The 25,344-nt window shown below is 34.9% G+C and overlaps 1 protein-coding gene across 12 annotated transcripts in view; it reads right to left on the bottom strand.

Moving 5' to 3' along the window:
* Positions 1-25,344, bottom strand: part of LOC139781649 (uncharacterized) — a 173,269-nt gene that overhangs the window by 124,266 nt on the left and 23,659 nt on the right. For all 12 annotated transcript variants that reach the window (XM_071720513.1, XM_071720510.1, XM_071720514.1 and 9 more), the window contains 3 exons: positions 17,823-17,967; positions 16,218-16,304; positions 7,581-7,707 (listed from right to left, as the gene is read on the bottom strand). In XM_071720513.1, coding sequence (XP_071576614.1) covers positions 7,581-7,707; positions 16,218-16,304; positions 17,823-17,967 — 359 coding nt within the window. The remainder of the gene's footprint in view (positions 1-7,580; positions 7,708-16,217; positions 16,305-17,822; positions 17,968-25,344) is intronic.

Consider the following 25,344-nt stretch of genomic DNA (forward strand, 5'->3'; position numbering starts at 1 on the left):
TCGCCCGCGGGAGCCTCAGCTCGCGTCGCAGCGTCCGAGGGACTCGCCGCGGCGCGAGCGTGAATGCACCGGGAGGTATGCGAGCGGGAAACTGGAATTGCGTTCTCTCCGTTCCCTCGCGCGGCGCGGCGCGGCGCAGCGCGGTGCAGCGCGGTGCGGATCAATTATAAAGTGTACGCGGAGAGCGCGAGCGGGTAGCGCGGGGTGTCAGCGTTTACATTCGCTCTTTCGCGGGACGAGCGCGCGAGGATGAGGACGAGGAGAGCCGCAGAGTCTAACGACTAGAAGTAACAAGTGCTGTAGGTTGCCAGCCGGCAACCTTGCGATAGTGATCTCAGCAGCCGGCCGCTATAACTAGCTAACTGAAATATTTCGCGCACGGCTGTACGTCGCGATGTACGTCGTGGTGTCCCGTCAGAAATGAAGATTATTAGGATCGAACGCTTTCAATCGCTATAAAGTAAACTCTAAGAGAGCTTGATCACCAAATTTCAAAAACATTTGTTAATTCGATTAAATTGCAAAACTTTTCTGCAAAACTTTGTTTCTTTCCAGTTATGTCATTGTGTAGCAAGTGTTACAGTAAAGCGCGCGCGCGCGCAAACACACACATTCAGTTATTTCATTACTTTGTATCAAGTATAAACATGAACATAATATATTTTGACGGAACTTGAAGAATTGAAAATATACCTACATAAGAATCATTAAAAAATCAGAAAAGGATTGAGATGAAGACTTTTATTGACACATAAAGCTGGGTATACACTTAGCGAACGAACACCGAACAAACAGCGAACGTAAACGTTTGTTATCATTATTCAACAGATATAATCAAAAATTTCAAATTGCTACATGCAGCAAACATCGAATCTGGTCGAATTCTAGTATTTGGTGCAATCGAAAGAAAGAACAAATAACCTAGGAGCAAAAACGCGAATATCTGAACGTTCGCATTCGCTGTTCGTTCGCTAAGTGTATACCCAGCTTAATACATGTAATAAAAGCATTTACGGAAAATTGGATTGTGTTTACATTATATACGCACATGCACGATCCCACTTGGCTTCTGAAGCCTTATTTACACGTTTAACTATAACACATGTACACATATATTATAAAATATTGTTAATTGTAAACCTCATGATGTAAACCTTAAAATTTTTTAATAGTCAAAATTTTTGTTCCAAAGTTAATTATTTGTGCAAAATCCGGAAAAGCGTCCAATTTACGAAGTATCCAATCTTTCTTATATATTTTGTTTCCCTATATATGTATATATATATATATATATATATAGGGAAACGAAATGGCACCTGCAGGTACAACGGACCTGCTCTCAATATATTTAAACCATTAGCACCCTGTAGTGGCAACTAGCATTATTAGATAGTATATATCTTCCACTCACATTCGGTCAGTGCGCTCAAAGCTGTCATTCGTCGGCACTGTAATTTAGCAAAATAAGATTTCAATTTTATGGTTTGATCTAAATTTTGCAATTTTCAACTAGTTTACAGTTTATTTGGGTTTATCATAATGAGTTTTACTGATGCATATATAAATTAATATTGTTTCTTTTGGTTTTAAAGTAAAAAAAAATTAAAAAATAGTACAACATAACTTCAAGTTTAGAGATTGATTTAATCAGTACCCAAAAGGCAAAACGGACCGGGCAAAACGGAACATGGTCTGTTAAGGACATTATGACTTTGACATTGTTAAAGCGTTATTATTGTTATTGCTTCCTCATAGAGGAAGCTTTGTTTTCATGAAAAAAATTTTTTTTAGTTTTCCTTGCCAATGTGTTTAGAATGTTCTAAAACATCGAAAAATCACATTTTTGCAAAATGTCCGTGTGTGTGTGTGTGTGTGTGTGTGTGTGTGTGTGTGTGTGCGTGTGTGTGTGCGCGTGCGCGTGCGCGTGCGCGTGCGCGTGCGCGTGCGCGTGTGCGTGTGCGTGTGCGTGTGCGTGTGCGTGCGCGTGCGCGTGTGCGTGTGCGTGTGCGTGTGCGTGTGCGTGTGCGTGTGCGTGTGCGTGTGCGTGTGCGTGTGCGTGTGCGTGTGCGTGTGCGTGTGCGTGTGCGTGTGCGTGTGCGTGTGCGTGTGCGTGTGCGTGTGCGTGTGCGTGTGCGTGTGCGTGTGCGTGTGCGGGTGCGTGGCGTGTGCGTGTGCGTGTGCGTGTGCGTGTGCGTGTGCGTGTGCGTGTGCGTGTGCGTGTGCGTGTGCGTGTGCGTGCGTGTGTGCGTGTGCGTGTGCGTGTGCGTGCGTGCGTGCGTGCGTGTGTGTGTGTGTGTGTGTGTGTGTGTGTGTGTGTGTGTGTGTGTGTGTGTGTGTACGGATTTGATGTCCGTAAATTTTGAGATATTGGGCTCAATTTTTTTTTAAATGTAGAGTATCATTAAAGGAAGGTTGGTATTGAATTTGGCGATGATCGGTAAAGGAGTTCATTTTTTAAATAAAATTTTGAATTTTTGAAAAATGTCTGTGGCAACTCTAACTTCCGCAAATTTTGAGATATAGGTTATTTCTAATTCTAAAATAATATTTTCCGCTCGTTTGAAGCAAAGGCTATAGTTAGGAATAGGACCAATATACGAGCAATAATCGATGTTACAACAATTTTAACTTGTATCCATATTTATTAAATTGACGAATAACCTCCTAAAAAAGTAGTTGGAGAAGGAGTATATCTCTCCAAGAGAATATTATTCTATACATTCCAGTGATTCGAACCTTCCTAAACCATATGGCCTCCCAAAAATCCATAAAGAAAATGTACCATTTAGAATAATTGTTTCGTCTATAAATACGGCTCTTTATCCATTGGCTGCTTTTTTACAAACGATCTTGGCCAATAGCCTCCCTAAACCCAAAAGCCATGTGAATAATAGTTTTGAGCTGTGCATTGACCTTTCGAACTTAACGTTGGATGATTCTGAAATACTGGTTTCCTTTGACGTGGTTTCGTTATTCACGAACGTCCCCACAGAATTGGTGATTGAGGGCATAATGAAAAGATGGAAATTTATAAAACGTAAAACGAAGTTACCGCGAAAGGAATTTGTTACTGCCATGGAATTTGTATTGTCATCCACATTTTTTGTATTTAATAACAAAATATACAAACAAACATTCGGGTCTCCAATGGGTTCTCCCCTGTCACCTTTATCGGCTGACATTGTCATGGAAGATCTGGAGGAAGAGATCTTGAACATCTTGAGCACATTGGATATCCGACCATCTTTTTATCGCCGCTATGTTGACGACATCATAATGGCGGTCCGGAGGGAGAATGTTCTTGACATATTTAATAGATTCAATAATTACCACGATAGAATAAAATTCACTATTGAATACGAAGAAAATAGAAGTATTAGCTTTTTGGACGTTAAATTGATCGTAAGGGATAACATGATTGTTACTGACTGGTTTCACAAAAAAACGTTTTCCGGAAGATTTTTGTCGTTTTACTCTAGTCATCCCATACAACATAAACTTGGTACCATATACAGTTTAGTAGATAGAGCAATTAGGTTATCCCATCCGAATTTTTATGAAAAGAATTTATTATTTATTATTAACAATTTGCTTGAGAACGGTTACCCTATGGATTTAATTTTCACCCATATCAATCTGAGACTAAAAAAACTTATCAACCAATCATTGAACGGAAACACAGAAAAAGCAGAAACACAAAAAAAGAATTTCATTGTTCTTCCATACATTAAATCAATCTCGGAATTAATTGCCTCGAAAGTTGATAAACCAAGCATATCCATGGGGTACCGTATCTTGAACAAACTTAGTAGTATCATCAGGGTCCAAAAAGACAAGAATTCGCTGTTTATGAACAATAATATAGTATACAAGATTAATTGCAAAAATTGCGATGCATCGTACGTTGGCCAGACGAAAAGAAAGCTTCGGACTAGAATTAGAGAGCACAAGTATAACATCATATTGGATGAATCCAAGCATTCGGTGATAACAGAGCACATTTTAAATTATAATCACACCTTTGACTGGGATAATACAGGTATCTTAGATCATGAACCGTATTATCAAAAACGAATGATCTCTGAAATGATACATATCAAAGAGCAAACAAACGGGATTAACTCTAACAAAGACACCGAGTTATTGGACGAAGTTTATTTTGATGTCTTAAACAAACTTTCCACGGTTAAATAATTGCAAACAATCTTTGTCCGCGTGTCAAGTTCATTTCTCTCTCAGTTCGCGATGAGTCTTCGCACAGATCAGACGTTGTTATATCGATACCACAGAAGTTTTGTCTGTCTTGGTTCCCGTCATCTCTGAACACTTATGTAAGTCCCGATTTATAATATTATGAGTCGATATTAAATCATCTTATTTAAATACATTTATCCAGTTGCCACTAAGATGGTCCAGAAATGCATGGTACCTTTCAAAATCGTGAACTTGCATGGGTCTCCACGGGACGACGATATACTGATTAAAACGGAAATTTAATTGGAGCATGACTGACTTGAGAAGAAAGCGTTTTATAATTTTAAGTTTTGACTATGTAATTGCGGCGCGTCTCCTTGCTTAATTGATTGTTATTTTGACCCCGATATATGTTAGTAATTAATTATTCGCTTAATTGACAATTTTGAAGAAGTCCGAGTACGGTACGAAACGTCAATTTAATAAATATGGATACAAGTTAAAATTGTTGTAACATCGATTATTGCTCGTATATTGGTCCTATTCCTAACTATAGCCTATTTCTAATTCTATTATATTTTTTAGTCTTTTCTACCCCTATTTCATATATATAATTCTTTAAGATTTAGTTGATTAGACCCAGCTTTATACGCGATCAAAAATCCATAATTTTTTTAGAAATGCCTGTGGTAGCTCTAACTTTCGCAAATTTTAAGATATCGGGCTATTTCTAATTTTATTATACTCTTCAGTCTTTTCTACCCCTATTTCATATATAATCCTTTAAGATTTGGTTGATTAGATCCAGCTTTATACGTGATCAAAGGTACATATGCGAAGTCCATATATGGACCATGTAGCCTAAACTCCCAAAGTCAACATCGATTTGACAATGTGTCAATTGTAAAACCCCACTTGTGCTAACCCTTGTGCTAAGCTGACCCTTTTTTAATTCATAAAAGGGTTAAATTTAAAATTAAAAAAAGTTAGAAACAAATTAGAAACTTGCCCATTGTTTTCTCATCATTACAGATCGCTACCATTGCTCCTATTTTATTTCGCTCATAAAGCTTCCTCTATGAGGAAACTAAACTAATAAATACTAATAATTATGCACCAAATAAAATACAAGCTTCCTCATAAGAGGAGCTTTGTGAGCGAAATAAAATAGGAGCAATGGTAGTGATCTGTAATGATGAAGAAGCAATGTGCAAGTTTATAATTTGCACACTTTGTTAATTTAGATGGTGAATAACTACAAAAGAAAATCGAATCGACAGTCTTGGGACAAAAATAGTATGAAAGATGCTATTGTAAAAGTTGCTACTAGTGCAATGGGTCTCAATAAGGCGTCGACTTTATATAATGTGCCAAAAATAACTTTAAAAGGAGACTGACTAAATATACCAAAGATATTGACAAAGCCATAGAAAAAAAGATAGGTAGGTCCATTTTGCCTCCAGGGATAGTCCGTTTTACCTTGAAGATAAAATGGACCAAAAGGAAGATATTAAAAATCATTTAATATCTTTTTTATCTATGATTTGATTAAAGTCTGATTAATAGGTAATAAGGAGAAATAAATACTGATTTGTTATGTTATAATAATTTTATAACAAAGCTTACCTACTGCTTCTGCGTAAATATTTTTTTTCGTTAAAAGTGTGCCGTTTTGCTTTCGTTTACCCTATATATATATATATATGATTTGTTAATTCACATTTATACAATTTATCATGTCGTTATCCGTATTCATAATATCTAATGTTGTCATTCCAGCTCTCTATTCATTATCTCATATTAAATTCTAAACTCGTTCGTTCGATTAAAATATCTACAAGTGACGTGCTAATGATTTAAATATCAAGCTTTCTTAAGAATGAATCTATTCCTATTTCGTGATGCTCATATTACGTAATAACATAAAACTTAATAAAGAATTAAATGAAGTTTATACACCATCTCAAATAAATTGACTGTAGAAGTCGATGTTTTAATGGTTTAGTTTTAACATATTGCATTAATAAATCATCTAATTAGTATTGTTATGTGTTATTAATTAATGCAATAATAATAAGTGTTTAGATGACCTTAATTGCAGTCTCTCAAAAACATTTAATATAATATATCATTATTATTCAAACTATTACACACTTCTGAACCAAAATAAAAAATAATATAACAACCAATTTGTCTGAATGACGGTGAAATATTTATCTATTTTTCGATATATATTTAGAATAAATTCTTCAATATTCTTAGGAGAAAATTACACGTATATACATTAATTATACTGCGTACATACAAATAGAATTATTATGAGTAAAAGTTTACCTTTACACAGCCCTAGCCAATGCCCTTGACCTTGACATATATTGTCAAGGTCATCCTCCTAAGTGAAACCTTCAGAAGGTTTTAACCGTCGCACGTTCTTTATTGAAAAATTATTAACAAAAAAAGTTTGAAAAATATAGCAGTTATTTTGAGTATTGAAAGGCATAAATGACTAATATATATGTGGAAATAGTACCTGTACGAATAAAAGAGTCATTTAAACCAGTGAATTGTTAATATATTTTATATTAACGATTCACTCTGGTTTGTATACATATGTAATATATAACGTAATATATAACTTTATATATGTTATATATAACGAGACTCACTGCTATAATATATGTAATATATACAAAAACAGTCTTTTGTTAAAGCAGAAAATAGTTGGCATAAAAAAGTATATACATATATACAATTTTATGTGTTAGAAAGCATGAAAACAACGTATTTTCTGCTTTAACCATAATTGTACGTTTATAATTGTAAATATTATTTATTGAATGAGTGGGCGGGGGAGGGGCGGAGTCCCTCCCTCGCCAACACGTGTACACGAACGAGGTCTATAAGGGAAGTAATTTGCTAATTAGTGTGTGTACTGTCTATACATATATCAGCAAATTACTTCCTTTAACACTGACAGAAACTATTATATTTCATAAAATTTTTTGTTAATAACTTAATAAACAACGAGTAAAACCTTTTGAAGGTCACTCAGCAGTGTTGACAACATATGTCAAGGTCAAAGTCATTGATGGTGGTTGCGTAAAGATAAACTTTTACCTTATTATGTAATATATAAAAATTTATGTAATATATAAAGAAACAGTATCAAAATCTGAACTTTTTTATTAAATAAATAAATAAATAAATAATTGAATTAATTAAATTATCTTGTTATTAAATAACACAGTTTACAAATACATTACAGTTCGAAAGTATTTCCATTATGTATTTAATTATTGCATTGCAAGTTTATTTTTCTCGAGTTTAATCGTACGATTTTGCAAGTTTATTAAATCCAAGCGCAGTTTTATTTAGTAAATATTTACCTGGATGACGAAGCTCGTACTTGCTCCTATCCAGATTCTTCTCGCGGCACACTTTGTCCAGGATTTCTCCAAGGTTCATCTTCGGACTGACCCTCGATACGTACAGCTGATTTCTCGGCAAATGTACCTGCACCGATAATCAAGTTGTCGCGTATCACATTACCGATTTAATGCATCCGCACTATGAATATACTATAAGTTCGCAACTGATTCTAAATACGATTCTCGCAGGAACCAGATAACATAAGAGTGTATCATTTACTTTTAGCATTTGTCGAGAAAATACGTGTCAAATTGCTTTTACTTTGCTATACTTACTAATACGTTACATTTTTTTCAAAAGACCTTTACTTTTAGGATTAAATTATAAAATTTTAAGTAAAAAAGAATGTAATAAAATTTTCCAAAATTCTTTTGCATCTCCAAGTTTAATAAAAAATATCTGCTTTGAAATGATAAGAATGTCATAAATGTATAATATTTCTTATTCGCTAATAGATATAAAGTATATCATTTAGATTGCAAAAAGAATTATAAAAATTAAGTTTATAATTTATAAGATTTATAAAGTTTTATAATTGTAAAAATTAGACAAAATTTTTATTTTTTAAGAGATAGTTTTTTCAAGTTACACAATTTTTGATTTATTTCGGAAATCGAAACATAAAAAACATAGGGTGGTGTGGGGTGATGTGCAATATGGGGTGATGTGCAACGTTTCCGATTCCTGGTCTGCATGTCGACATTTGACAGAACCGCATACTGCCATGTGTTTGTGTCGACAGTACCTTGTTTTAGATAAATAACTCGCGAGATAGCACGCACCCTGGTTTGGTGTACGAAAAGCGAGTTAAATTTCTCGAGCTGAAAGTTTTTTTTTGCTTTTCACATTCATAGTGATTTCGTGAATTGGTTTTAGTCATCTTATTGGTAAATATTTTTATATTGTTAGTTTTTCAAGTGCTTTTGATAATCCAAAGCGATTTTGTGATTTCCTTACATTGTGTTGGTGTCACGCCAGTCCGCGCAAAATAGCGTGTTTGGGGTTATGTGCAACACTTTTTTTGGGGTGATGTGCAACAGTCATTTTTCGCTAGTTTATCGCTATTTTACGATTGAACATGTGTATATGAAGTGTTTTAATGCATTTTTCAATGTGATTAATCATTATGCCACGAAAGTATAAAAATAAGGGTATCGCTGTTCCGGTCAATTGCGACCCGAGAAAAAATGATCAGATATAATCACATATGATTATATAAAATCGACATTAGATATAATTAGATATAAAAAATGGCCCGATATAATTTTATATAATTGTATATAATTATATATAACCACATATAATTATATAACCATATATGGTTATATATAATTGTATGTGGTTATATGTGATTATATCTAACATAATAAATATTTTATATATATATACATATATATGTATATATATAAAATATTTATTGCATTAGATATAATCATATATTATTATATCTTTTCTTCATATATACATATATATAACTTGGCGCTGCTTGGCGTGAGATACTGCCGTGTCTCTTGATATCATTCTTATACCACTGTTTGTCAAATTTTAAATACGAGAAATAAATCCTATCGAATGCCATCTATCGGATAATTCGAATTTAAGTTTATATATGGTTATATATAATCATATATAACCATTATATATAATCTACATGGATAAATGCTTATATCTATACAGATATAGTGCTATATCTGGTTGTACATAGGACAAGATTAGTCACATTAATATATCTGGATGGCTATATATGACTTTATATATAGTTTTATATAATGTTATATCCACTTATATCTAGTTATATGTAGGGTGCACTACTCATATATCATTATATCTGGCTTCACATACATTTATATACGATTAGATATGGTGCTATATCTGGTTGTATATAGCGCCAGATTAGTCACATAAATATATCTGGCTATATATGACTGCATATATAGTTGTATATAATGCTATATCTAGTTATATGTAGAGTGCACTACTCACATATCATTTTATCTGGCTTCACATACATTTATATACAATTAGATATGGTGCTATATCTGGTTGTACATAGGACAAGATTAGTCACATTAATATATCTGGCTATATATGACTGCATATATAGTTTTATATAATACTATATCTAGTTACATGTCGGGTGCAGTACTCACATATCATCATATCTGGCTTCACATACATTTATATACGATTAGATATGGTACTATATCTGGTTGTATATAGCGCCAGATTAGTCACATAAATATATCTGGCTATATATGACTGCATATATAGTTGTATATAATACTATATCTAGTTATATGTAGAGTGCACTACTCACATATCATTATATCTGGCTTCACATAAAATTATATACATTTATATACAAGTAGATATGGTGCTATATCTGGTTGTATGTGGGACCACAGATTGCACATGTGGCCATGTATAATTAGATATGACCCCATATAAAAAAATATATAATTATATATAATTATATATATTCCAGATATAATTATATATGATTATATCTAATCATTTTTTCCCGGGGAGCTAATTTGGGCAGCAATAAAATTGCTGAAAGGCGATCATCCGGTGTCACTCCGTTCGGCTGCTGATAGTTCCGAGCTGGTCCCGTCGACTTTATCCCGGCATATCAACAGGTTTGACGCGCAGTTTCCACCAGATGAGCGTAGTTTTGCCAGCATCACCGATGACGAAGCGCTCAGTTTTTTTAAATCAACTAGCATTCTTGGAGAAAAGCCGGTAATTTTTCTAATTAAATGTGTCGACATGCAAGGTCGCAACTATTTTACTTGTGACAACTGCGATTCAGATGATAAAAAATAAAGTTTTTTGCGTTTTTCCTTTCATTATATTAATTTTTAAGCGATAAATAAATAAGAAATCAAATAAAAAATGATTCTTTTTTTGTGAAATTTCCATTTGTCAGAGGTCGATTACAACACAGTGAAATTTTTTGTTCACCAGATTTCGATTAATTTGTGTTTAAGAAGCCCAAATTTAACATTTAAGTCGATTGATGTCGATATTCATGCATTTTGTTGTGTTTGTGTCGCCTTTTTGAGGCAAGCCGCACATGTAATGGTGTAGATCCAGTAAATGGTAAGAAAAGGCGGATAATGAATGTACACTGGGTCTTCCTTTAGAACATTATATATTGTACGTGTAATACGTGGCACGGTTGCTTGCACAATGCTCTCTGGCGACTCGCGTGTCGCCCGCATCAAGACGTCTGCGCATCGGACTGCGCAGCTAGGCAATGCGCGCTATCTATGGAGGCGCGCGCACATGTGAACGCTCACACAACACTCCCCTCGCTTATGAATACAATGTACGGGGTGCTGTGTGATTTACGAATCTTAATCCATTACGTAATCACGCAGGTGCAACGAAAGCTTTCGGTCACGTGGTACACGTGAAGGCTGAACTGGCGTATTATCGTTTTTATTATCAACAGTCCCGCTTACAATCCTTGCAGGTGCCTGTATAGGCGTAGACGCTGCTATCACGCTTGGAGGCGTCGTGAACGAATCAGAGCTCGAATCTGCTCTTTCTAAACTCGTAAGGGGTGAATACGGAGGAGCCTTAATCGTACTCGAATCACTAACTATACTATTAGACACATTCTGATCTTTAACGGTTTCGTCAGACGCAACCTGACTTGAATTTGAAACCTTGGACGACTCCCAGCTTATATCTGTCATTTCCGTTGTACTATCAGCAAAAGAAGAGTCGTACTCTTCCTCTTTAACCGGTGTGTCTTTACCGATTTTCCGCAGCTGGTTAACCTGACGTTTCCACGTACGTCCATCGTCTAACCTAACACTATAATGAAGCGTTCCTAAACGCTGCGCGATTGTACCAAAAGCCCATTTATCTTTACCTCTATAATCTCGACAACTGACCCTTCTCCCTTCCTCAAAATTTACAGGCGTACTACTCGTATTATACTTAACTTTTTCTTCGAAAGGTCGCAATAAATCTAGCCTAGTACGTAATTTCCGCGAAAATAACATTTCCGCCGGCGAAGTATTTGTTGTCGCATGAGGCGTATTTCTATATTGTAACAACAATCTTTGCAATTCTACATGTACATTCGCTGAAGTACATCGCATTCGCTTCAATGAATTTTTAAGCGTTTGTACGTAACGCTCCGCTTGGCCATTGGTCGCAGGATGGTAGGGGGCTATTAACTTCTGTGCAATCCCATTGGATAACAAGAAATCTTTGAATTCTTTAGACGTAAAAGTCTTAGCATTGTCTGAAACAAAATATCTAGGTAAACCGTGCATTGAAAAAATTTGTCGAGTAAGATTTATCGTCGTACGTGACGTTAAATCTTTAACAATATGTATTTCCGGCCATTTTGAAAAAGAATCGACCAGAATGTAAAAATATTGACCTAAAAATGGTCCTGCAAAATCGACATGTACACGCTCGAACGGCGTTGTAGACGGTTCCCATATATGCGAAACATCCTTTGAAGGATTGTTTTGAAACGCATTGCAATCTTTACAGTTTGCAACTAATTTCTCGATATCTTTATCAATTTTCTGCCACCAGACATATCTTCTAGCTAAGTGTTTCATCCGGACGATGACGAAATGACCTGTATGCAGTTCCTGCAGAATTTTCTTTTGTAAATTAAATGGAATAACCACCCTAGATTCCCGGAAAATAACCCCGTCCTGCAAAGTAAATTCGTTCAAGTTAATCGAATGGAAAGTTCTTTCTTTCCCTGTAATTTTTCCCGTTTTCAAAAATTGTAGAACTGTGGATAATTCCTTATCCTTTTCTGTAGCTGTAGCTACCTCTGACGCTTTTACTGGCAATGAATCAAATGTACCTGACTGAAAACTATCTACCGAATCAACTTCATTCGTTTCCTGTAAAATGGGTAATCTAGATAAACAATCCGCGTTTGCATGTAACTCCGATTTTCTGTATTTAATTTCGTAATTGAAATTTTGTAAAAATAATGCATAATGCTGCATACGTAATGCTGTAAAAATCGGAAGGCTTTTTGTTGGCGAAAAGATCTGTGTAAGTGGGCGATGATCAGTAATCAAAACAAATTTAGCACCCTGTAAATACTGGTGGAACTTCTTAACCCCATAAATAATTGCATATGCCTCTTTATCAATTTGTGAGTATCGTCTCTGAGTAGGCGAAAGTGTCTGTGAGGCGTACTGTATAGCTCTCTCCGAGCCGTCTGGATAGATGTGTGATAAAACCGCACCTACCCCGTAAGAACTCGCGTCTGTGGCTACCATTACTGGCAACCGTGGATCAAAATGTACTAAACATTTAGGACTAATAAACGCATTCTTTGCATCTTGAAAACTCTTCTCGCATTGAGAAGTCCATTGAAATTTAGTATCTTTACGAAGCAAATTATTTAATGGGTATAAGATTGAACTCAATTTAGGGATGAATCTCCCATAATAATTAATCATCCCCAAGAAACTACGAACTTCCGAAACATTGGAAGGTCTCTTCATGAGATTTATCGCTTCTATTTTTACCGGATCCTTATGTAATCCGTCTTTATTAATAATGTATCCGCAGTACGAAATTTGTGACATGAAAAATTCACTCTTTTCCATATTTACGCGAATATTGTATTTTTCCAAACGACTTAAAACTAAACGCAACTTTTGTAGATGATCTTTCATATCAATACCTGCGACGCGTATGTCATCGAAAAAAACTACTACTCCCGGAATATCTTTTAATATATTTTCAATGGTGCGTTGCCATATCGCTGGCGCTGCTGCGGCACCATACATTAAACGCGTAGATCTATAGAGACCCTTGTGCGTGCTCAAAGTTAACAGGGAACGGTCTTCCGGCCGAACCTCTAATTGTAAATAGGCCTGTAGCAAATCTATTTTAGAAAAACTGTACCACCGGCCATGGAAATCAGTAATTCATCCGCCGTAGGTAACGGATGTTCGTCGATCAATAACTGTGGATTCAGTGTTACGCTGAAATCCCCGCAGATACGTACTTGTCCGCTCTTTTTAATAACCGGAACTATGGGTGTAGCCCATTCGGAATGATCGACTTTTTCTAATATTCCTTCAGAAATTAATCTATCTAATTCCTCCTCCACCAAAGAACGTAAACGGAAAGGAATTTGGCGCGCTTTAATAAACACAGGCTTTGCTTTATCTTTTAGCGTAAGCCTTGCTTGCATATTCGTAATTTTTGCAATGGCCGGATTCGTTAAATTAGGAAATTCTTTCAATAACTTTTGTAATTCTAAATTACTCGCGTCATCAACTTTGTGCAATGTATGTAATTGTCCCCGAAATTGACGCACTTTATTATTTTTCATTTGCAAGATCCATTCTCGACCCAGCAATGGCTTGCGTTCTTGCATTGAAACGTACAAATTTAATTCACGAGAATTTTTACCATCTTGCACCTTTACCACCATGTAACCAAGCACTTTAACTTGTTGCTTACAATATGAAAATAATTGTATTTCCGATTTGTGAATTTTATTTTTCGGAAATAATCTATTCGCAAGGGACTGAGAAATTAAAGTAACGGCTGCACCGCTGTCGACTTCGAACTTAATACTCTTATTATTAACTAATAACGTTGTGAAAAACTTATCTCTAAATTGCACGTGCTCTACGGGTAAACAATCTACTTTATTTACATTTCTTACGTTAGTACGACAAACCACACGCAAATGCCCGGCTTTACCGCACGCATTACATTTCGTTGCTTTATCTAGCGAACACTGAGATGCGAGGTGATTCTTACCGCACCGATAACAAGTAATTTTACTCGAATTTTGAAAACGCGGCTTAACATTTTTCTTGTTAAAATTTTTTGGCTTATCTTTATTGAAACTGCCGTTGCTGCTGCCCGTTGCCTTCTTGGCTGCATGTACCTGGGTAACTTCCGTCTCCCCCTGTAGCTGCTTTGTCCCCTTCTCGGACAACTCGATAGTAGCCGCTGTTTGGACCGACCGTTCCAAATCCAGATCCCTGGTTTCGAGCAATCTGCCTTGAGCCCGTCGATTCCTGAGCCCACAGACGAACTGGTTTCTTATGGCGACTTTAATGTGCTCGCCAAAATTGCACTTGAGCGCAATTTTATGTAGCGCTGCCGAAAATTCGAGAGCAGTCTCCCCCTCTTCTTGTTTTCTCTGGTAAAACTTGTACACTTCCGCGATCTCGAGTGGGGTTGGTTCGTAAAAATCTTTTAATGTTTTTATAATGTCTTCATAATCCGCCGTATACGGATTGTTCGGACTTAGTCTGTCCGCTAGCATTCCGAATGCTGTAGGGCCTACATAATGCAGGAGGTACGGTACACGATCTGCGTTCGCGATAGTGAAAATCTTGAATGCGCCTTCCAAACGCATTTGCCACTTCGAAAACTGTCCTACCGTAGGATCGAAAGGCTCGATTGTAAACGTATTCGGTGCATGTGCCATTGTACTTATCTTTCGCGGAAGTTTTCACTACGTTCTTCACTTCTTGAACGTGCGTGAATTTACGTTCGTGCCACGTGTGTCTCCCAAAATGGCCGCGCGTAATGGTCGCGGTACTGGAAAATGATGCAATCTTGAGACACTTTTCGATCGCTGAATTCGACCGTCCTCGTCGCCAATTGTTGTGTTTGTGTCGCCTTTTTGAGGCAAGCCGCACATGTAATGGTGTGGATCCAGTAAATGGTAAGGAAAGGCGGATAATGAATGTACACTGCGTCTTCCTTTAGAACACTATATATTGTACGTGTAATACGTGGCACGGTTGCTTGCACAATGCTCTCTGGCGACTCGCGTGTCGCCCGCATCAAGACGTCTGCGCATCGGACTGCGCAGCTAGGCAATGCGCGCTATCTATGGAGGCGCGCGCACATGTGAACGCTCACACAACACATTTTTTACCTTAATTTTACCTGTGTTGCACATCACCCCAAGATTTTTTGAAAATGCTAAAACAGACGTTTTTGAAAACTCGAAAAATTTTTAGGAAAAATTTAAAATTTTGAAAATCTAATCATGCAGAATTTTAGTATTTTCCTTCCTCTACATTATACAGCCATGATATATTCAAGAATTTGATTTTTGGATATGTTTTCCGAGCAACAAAAAAAAGTGTTGCACATCACCCCACACCACCCTATTATTAACACAACAACTTATTTATTTATTTGAACTATTGATAGTTCAATAATAAATAAAATGAAAATAGCATAAACATTCTCAATGTCTACAACTATTTAATTCTAGATATTGAGAATGTTTATGCTATTTTTTCATTTTTTTAAACTTAAAGATTGTAAAAGAATATTAATCATATAACAAGATTTAAATGAAAAACCATATCTCTTTATATCTCAAGTTCGAGAAAAAGAAAATTTCTGTTTTCGACATTTTTAACATCTTTGAAATAATAAAGATAAAATAATAAACTAAAATAACCGTGTAAGTGACGTATTTGTGGGAAATACAAAGTAAAACAGACTTACAGATTTGATTTCATATGAACAATAAAATAGTTGAATCAGATCAATATTAATTGCGATTAATATTAACTGTAAAAAATTGATAGTATTTTTTTCCTTACCTGCAATCTAAATGTCGTTTCAAAAGGTTGATTAGCCTGTTTAGATTTATGCGCCACGCACGTGCCCTGCTTGGGAAGTAATTTAACCTGAGACACACACAAAACAGAAACGACTTCAATTGCTTCACAAATTTCATTGATGCATTAGTTATAAAAGCCTCGGTAAATTAAATATCAATTAATTTTCTTCCATGAGAAATAAAAGATTTATATGTTGCATAATAGACATACTTAAAATTAATAGTGGCTATCTATAATAAAGAATCTGTTGTAATTTATTCAATTGCAATTTATCAATAATAATTTAAAATTGTTCACTTTTCTATACAAAAATAATAGTTTCAAATTTTTTAAATAAAGTAAAGAAATGTCGAATATTTACTGCCTTTTTCATGAAAAGTATATTTTCAAAAGTATAGTACTTTGTAGATATATTTGAGCGAAAATATAACAAAAAGAATTATTGAAAATAATTCTTATTCTATCAAACTCGACAAGAGTGAATTATATGTAGGATTCACAAAAGAAATTATAAATGTTTGTAACTCTCAGAGAAAGTATAGCAATCGGTACTGGGAATAGACATGCGAAAGGGTTTATTTAACACGCGACGTAGAGAGTGAGTGTTAAAGAATCGTTATTAGAAAGCGCGTTCTCGCGTAGAAATTCATGTGACACACGCAGGGAAATTGTTAGGATCATTAACAGTACTATCGCTTTGTCAGACGAAAAATCGACACACGATGTATATATGTACTTCTTCAACTTATGCGAATCCGGAATCCATAACACCATGAAAACCATGCATTATACGCAATTGTTTATCCGAAAGAAAAGCAACATTTATCGCGCATGATTAATTTTGCTTCAAAATCCAATTTTTTTAATTCAAAGAACAATGTCCCCTATCCTAGAGATCCCGCGGATGCAAGCAGCTTTAATTGACAATTTTACTACAAAGATTTTAGTTTTGCAAAATAAGCAAAATCGATAGAGTTTTTGATTGCATAAATAAGATAAGCGACATAAAAAAAACTTGATACATATTATTGATCAAAATGTTGAATCAATTAAAAAATTAATAAATTCCTGTGTAGCTGCATTATTTACAGATAAATTACTGGAAACAAAATTACTTTAGAGATGCACTTTTATTGAAATGAAACTTCTATGGACGCGATTCGGCGTGGAAGTGTTACAGCTGACCATCAGATCCGAGCGTCACAAAAAACTTTTCTAAATTTGACTTTATATTACTTGTGCTTTTCCTTCCGACAAGAATAATTCATTTGAAAAATCTCTATCCTATTCCTCACAGCTAGGAAGTTTCACCTCTGCCGCGTGGAGGCCACGCACACCATTTTTAAAATTTTTCTTTCTTTAATCTTGATGCAATAATTTGATTACATAAATTCATATATTTCTCAAATAAGAACTAACAATAAGTTATCACATTTAATGAAAATAAAAATTTGTTCGATGCAAGAAAACCACTATTTACATGTCTGTAAACCACTGTGTATGTACATAAAGAACATATAATTTAAGGAAGAATATATTAAGAAAGAATATATATTATTATATAAAACAGAAAGTTAAAATTACCTGAAGAGCGTCCAATGCTCCTATAGGAGTGTTCGGATGATGAGGTAGAATCAAATCACGTTCGCCGATCGCTTGCAAGTTGTAGTTCGAAGCCGTCAATTTGTGAGCTGTCGCGATCTGCACCAGAAGGTCCATCATTGGCGTGCTGCGAATAATCACGTTAACAGATCTTGTTTAATTCAAGAACATATTGACAAACGCATACACACACATAGGTACACACGTACGCACGTCCGCACTTTACGCATATAAACTTGAAATGTGTGCGCACACGCATATACACGTACTTCAATGTACTCACCTTTATATGATCTTAACCTTGATATTTGTTATTTTATTGAGTTTCATAGCACAACTTTTAACTGTCGCTCACCATTAGTCTTAAGATTATTAAGAAAAAATTACGTTACTCAGATAGCATATAATTTACCCTATAGGCAAAATATTTCATTTTAATATATATAGTGAGTCTACATAGTTTGTTGAAATTAATTCCTATGCAAGATAGATTTAATCGTTGTATATACAGGAAATCGTTGTACAAGCGAGAACAAGGTGATTCTTTGTGTTTTTGTTGTGTGTTCCTAACGTGGAGATTCACGGATGACCACCAATGCCAATTGTGTACATTAAAAATTCTATCTCTTGTATATCATACTTCCGATTGCTGTATTTTGACATCGCGAAAACTTGGCAGAAACTAATAACTAAACAAGATAATACGACTGATAGGAAACAAATCATGACATTGACGATGTCTAATGAACTGAAACAGCAGTTTATCAACAAAATCCGTTAGTCGAGATATAGTCAAGTGCACGTGTAGGGGATAAAAGAGCCAGTATTTTTCAAAATGTGAAAAAAGTATTTAATCTTGTGTTAATAAAATAAAACCGCTTTTTAACTTAAGTGTACTTATTTATCTATAAGATCAATTGAACAAAAAAATAATATTTAGTCATTAACAGATTTTAATCACCTTTTTAAAAAAATTGAGAATTTGGCTCTTTCAACACAACATGGTTTTGAAAAAGCCATCATCTGTTTTTACTAAATTATAAGCTAATAACAGAAATAAAATCAAAATCCTTGTTATATCCAAGTTATCCTTTAACAAAAATTATCTTCTTAGAAAACTAATAAATATCTGAAAAATAGAAAAAAAATTTCTAATCAAAAACACTTATTACAAAAGAAATGAAAATTTCCCCTATTGTTGCATGAGTTATGAGCCCAGCCAGTGCACAACTTGCGCTGATACAAGGTCTTCATTACTTACAAAATAATAATCTTTTGAACAGACACAACAGTTATTGTAGTTATTTTCAACACCGGTTTTTTCATAATATTATGTGTCAAAAATCTAACCACAGAATACAAAATATTTGATAAACCAAAACAAATATGGGACAATCCACGTCACTTTTACCCCCCATCTGTCCAAAATTGGTATGGACGGATTTTAATGACTAAGGGCGGAAAATGTTCGTCTTGAAAAGAGCTTTCGAAAGGCGTGTGGCATATATGCGCAATTCAACATGGCGTCATAGTTATGGCTGCTTAAAAGGATAAATTCAAAATTTCAGATCCAACATGGGCAGATAAAACGGTGAAAAGTAACTAAATTCACGTGAAACTCAGTATTTGGGGGATTTTGGGGTCGCTGATTACGAATCTGAACGTAAAATTGTGAAATTCAAAATGGCGGATGCAAATATGAGAAACGGACGAAAATTCCAGTAAATGATCTGAAAACTCTTACTGGAGGGTTTTTTGGGTCGCTGATCACGAATTTGTAGCTAATTTGTTAAAAAACAACAGAAAAACCGTGTTAATTGAAATTCTACTCTTAGCGTTACCCAGAGATGACGGCGTGGACGTGGTAGAAATTCATCTCCTAGAGTAGAATTTTAATTAACACGGTTTTTCTGTTGTTTTTTAACAAATTAGCTACAAATTCGTGATCAGCGACCCAAAAAACCCTCCAGTAAGAGTTTTCAGATCATTTACTGGAATTTTCGTCCGTTTCTCATATTTGCATCCGCCATTTTGAATTTCACAATTTTACGTTCAGATTCGTAATCAGCGACCCCAAAATCCCCCAAATACTGAGTTTCACATGAATTTAGTTACTTTTCACCGTTTTATCTGCCCATGTTGGATCTGAAATTTTGAATTTATCCCTTTAAGCAGCCATAACTATGACGCCATATTGAATTGCGCATATATGCCACACGCCTTTTGAAAGCTCTTTTCAAGACGAACATTTTCCGCCCTTAGTCATTAAAATCCGTCCATACCAATTTTGGACAGATGGGGGGTAAAAGTGACGTGGATTGTCCCATATAAGAGTTGTAACTACGTTCTTATAGTTAGGTTAGTGTATATAGCATTCGATTAAAAAAAATACTTTTCCTAAAAGCTAATCGCAAATAAATGCAAAAGACATGGAAATTTAACTCACAAAATTTCTTTTTGTCGTAATAATCTTTCACCTCTCACTACAGCAACGCCGAATTTTGACGTTAAGGGGATCCTACCCTTACGAAAAAGTAGTACTAGCAATCAGTACTCAGTACTGAGTGATCAGTACTCGTAGTATTGAGAGTATTAGTATGTTAATACTCATGAATACTGCAGAATGGTCAGTACTGTGTCTGTCAGTGCTTACAGTACTGGCAGTACTACAAGCAATAATACTCATTAGTACTTCAAAGTATTGAAGTGGTCAGTACTTTATCAGATTAATATTCGGAGTACTGTCATGATAGTACTGCCAGTACTGTAAGAAACTAATAGGCACAGTACTGACCATTCTGCAATATTCATGAGTATTAACATACTAATACTGTCAATACTACGAGTACTGATCACTCAGTACTGAGTACTGATTGCTAGTACTACTTTTTCGTAACGTATTTTGGAAATACTAAATTAATAAAATACTAAATTAACACACTAAACTATCAATATGACGTTATTTTGACTATCATCTTGACTTTTTGTTCTACTTGGATAGTACTGCGTAAGTAGGGGAGAATGGGCTCCCTTGAGCCACGGGGTCTAATGTGACAGTGCGAGTTTTCTGTATTAACGTTCTGCAAAATAGTGATGGTGGGTATGAAAACTTTCGTTTTCAAAACATATAACTTCCATCAAAAAATTATGCCGAAATAAGCATATATACGTTAGTTAAAGGCAGATATGTAATTGGAGCCTTGCAAAGTAAATTTTTACTTGTCATAACTTTTTGATATGTATGGATTTCTAAGGATTCTACAGTTAAAAAAAATTTATAAGACGTTCGTCGGGATCTAGGTTCAATACCAACGTGCGCACAAAAACGTTTAATTGTTCTGTATCTGAAATATTTACGATAAATAATATCGATGTTCAGTGGGGTCCAATGTGACGCAGGTTGATGGGGTCCTCTGTGCTAAGCTTACAGAACTATCTAACCTACCTGTGACAGCGCGAGTTTCCGTAGTGTGTTTCGATCGCGGAATAGTAAATGTTAGTGCCTAAATTTTCCTATAAAATGAAATAATTTCCATCGATAATCATATCCACACTTTCATTTTCTCTTTTTTTCACCCTTTAGTTACAGATCACATGTAATCGAGTCGCTGTGAGGCAGTATTCGTTGATCTCTGCTAGGTTACGACAAAAAGTGAGATTATAGGACTTTGTTTTCAGTTTTCAATTTCTTAGGTCATCTGATGAAACAAATATGACACGATTATTGATAAATTGGTTCTCTAGCACAGTCTTGGTTTTTCAATTGACCAAAGATTTGTAATAAACAGGATTTAAACAGATCTCTTCTACGTGTCACAGGGTACCCTACCTTTTACATTACATGTCACAGTGTACCCTACGCTATGGTTCAATCGACCCCACGCGTGGGGTCCACTGTGACAAACGCAGCATTTCGAAATATCATCATTTTTGCAAAATATTTCTGAAAATTTACTTCATAAATCATTTACAAACAAAGTTTATTATATTAAACATCGAATAGACTCATTTATATTATAATGAAGTTATTAAAATTTTTAAATTCACATTTTTAATGAAGGGCCGTAAGGCCGGTATAGATAGGAAATCAGGGAGATTAACGTAGCAGTGGCGTAGTCGTCGGGTAGCAGCCTAAGTGCTAGGCGTGTGAACGAAGGATCCCGAGTTCGAGTCCCGGTCGGCTCCGTTAATTTTTCCCGTCGCTTACAAAGCTAAGAACTAATTGTAAGTTCACACATATCACATTAACATTCTATGATTATTTATTAGTTGTTGAAGCAAAAAGAAAATGTTCGAAGTTGTTTCGACTGTGCCATCAGTCGAAGGAGCAGCTCGAGAGCCTGCGAGTGGAACTTACAATTAGTCACGGAAATAGCGTAGCGTGATGCTGTTGAAATGTAAACAAAACTGATGTAAAGTGCAAAGTGGACTAGTTTTAATACAATTTAGTTACTTTAATCGTTCCAACAGTGGAAAACAGAACATACCGAAGAACAATTATCAATTATTCTGCTTAAATTTATTATTTCTTATCTAATGTTTTTGTTTCCTACAAAAAAATCAAATTATTCTAAAAAAAAAAAGGAATATTTACGACCTGCTCAGGACCGTACTCACTCGCGCATTCACTCCTGCGCCAAACACCCCGGACAGTACCAGGTTCAAAATCGGGACATAAGACATCTTATGTCTCAATGTTGGACATGCGTGCTGTCTGAGATGGCTGTTTTTTTTATACATGTAGTTTAAAATATAACTTTTTTCTTTTTTCTTTTTTCTTTTCTCCAACAACCAATGAATAACCGTAAAATGTTAATGTGATACGTGTGAACTTAGTTCTTAGCCTAATTTTCAACTATACAACAATACTGATTAATCAGTGAATAAATTAGTGATTGAGTATTAATTTCAAAAATTGATTAAATTAATCAATTAAATAATTCCGTTAAATTAATCGATTACTTTGCTTCGATTTTAATTCTACACTGATTAAGAAGGATGGTTGCTTAAGTCAAAATGATAAGAATTAGAATGATAAAAATGGAGGATATTTGTCTATGGGATTCTGTCGTCCATGCCAAAGTTAAAGACAATTGTCTGCATGTTTGTCGAGTAATTAATTATTGAAGTTATACTCTTGTCTCTCTCTTAAATGTTATCTACAATACACGGAGTAAGCGTGGAGTAAGGAGTAAGCGAAATAAATTAATTTTATTTCTTACTCCTACTCTAACTCTTATACTTACGCTCGGCCAATCAGGACACAACAGGCTATAAAGGTGCCTTTTCACGTTGACGCTCGATCGGCTCGACGCTCATCTTCAGTGAGCAAAAATCTTTAGAAATAATATTTTTTATTTATATATATATTCGTAAAATATTATTACTTGAAGATATTACTTGAAAATAATTAATATTTTACGTATTTCGAAGCCTATTTTTGATTGTACTGAGACGATCAACGACGATTCAGCGTCAACGCTGGATGTTGAATAAATTCAGCTTTATTTCTTGACGCTAGCGTCAAAGCGAAACCACGTGACCCTAGAAATAATATTTTTTACTTATTTATATTATATAAGTAAATTTATATATGTATATAAATAAAATATATTATATTTAAAGGTTTTTGCTCGCTGAAAATGAGAGTCGAGCGTCAACGTGAAATGGCACCTTAATGCTTACTCCTGCCTACTCTTACTCCTTACTCCACGCTTACTCCGTGTATTGTAGACGACGCTTTATACACGGGCGACATAGCAAAAATGTTACCTAACCTGTAATGTAACTCTCGAAAGCATATTAAAAATGATAAGAATTTAATGAAAATAGGTGCAAATAATTCTTTACATATTTAGAAATGACTTTTTCGAAGACTGAAATGATTTATCTACATAGTTATCAAGAAATTGTAAAAATAAAACAGCATATTGCCACATTTCAATATGGATAATAACGTATTTGAGTTTCAATTGTACAAACAACGATTTAAAACCTTAAGAAACAGCTAATCAAATGCATTCCACATATTTATTTGCTAAAACTCGTTTATTTATATACACGCGACGAAAACACATCTATAGGCTTTTCCCTGCCCCGCCGCCTGTCCCGCAACAGCAACTAACCTCCTTATAATGATAAATATCATTAATTAATTAAGTTAGTCACGATTACACGTATAATGATTGATTAATTTCGGTTGTTGATTAATAGATTATTTTAGTCAATGTTATCTGATATGACTTGACCAAAATTAATTCTGATCTTCACTTAACTTTTAATTTAATACGCTATTTGGCTTATAGCATTATATTTGGTTTTAGGCGCAAGTCAATGATGGAGTTTGCTTTGTGCAGAAAATACATGTAATACCTAAGTGACTAAACGTAATATTAAGATTTTCTGTATTGTACCTAAATATCGATACTATTTTTTAGATTTTGGATGCTGACAATTTATTTAACAAAGGAATTATTTTGACTGGTTTAAGTTAAATAAAAATTTTTAAATTAACTATGAGAGTTAGTTAAAACTTGTAATGTGGCATTCAGTAAAAAACAGTTCTGATAATATACACTTCTCACAAAAATTAAAGGAACACTTTTTCTTAAAAAATAGGCAAAATTCAAGCAGTAGTAACTTTGTTAAAAATCAACGAAATTTAAGTTTAAAAAAAGGATTTTATAGCTTGAAATCTCTACTTTTGAAAGGTCACTATTATTTTTTAGTTTCTGTGAGTTTGGTAATTTTTACATATAGAAAACTATGAGCTGGACAAAATGGGAAATTTATTTCTTACTTTGTAGGCCTGTCACGTGCACAAAAAAAATCTGCGAAAATTTTCAACTTTTTAACGTGAAAGCTTGAAGTTTTCCCTACAAAATCTTTGTTTAAAAAAGTTTCTCCGATTTTTTTGCTACTGAATTATCGCAGATTGAATAAGAAATGAGCATTTTGACTTTAATTGCTTATAATTCCGTTAAAAATCATCGTACTGCAATTAAAAAAACAGATTCTTAAAGCTGAAACTTTGCTGTATTGAATGGTATAATTGCCAAATTTTGTTAAATAATATGTAGACATAATACATATGGGCGCTATTACTTATGTTCGGTATTCTACCTTAATCTGTTACTGCTTATTCTAACTTAATCTGCTACTGGTGCGTGAGTAGGAGTTGGCCCAAGGTTAGTGAATCGCAGAGAGGATAGAAATGGAGACGACACTTTCGAATATATGCTTTACAACATTATATTTACAGACTATTTACAGGTGGGCTTGTGTAAGTGTTGGAAAAGCTTCTCTTTAACGCGAAATCCTTTCGGCGGCCACGCGATGGTTAATCGGTGTTTCCTGAAAGAAAACTGACAACCGTGTGTCGTGGTTAGCTTGGCGACTCGCGCCTTTTGTGCCAGGCGACCGAGAGCCGTGATTGGCTGGGCGACTCGCGCCTTTGTGCCAGGCGACCGAGCGCCGTGATTGGCTGGGCGACTCGCGCCTCTGT

Source organism: Temnothorax nylanderi, unplaced genomic scaffold, assembly GCF_030848795.1.
Source record: "Temnothorax nylanderi isolate EJ_2023f unplaced genomic scaffold, tnyl_v1.0 TNYL_tig0351_pilon, whole genome shotgun sequence".
NCBI classification, from domain to species: Eukaryota; Metazoa; Arthropoda; class Insecta; order Hymenoptera; family Formicidae; genus Temnothorax; species Temnothorax nylanderi.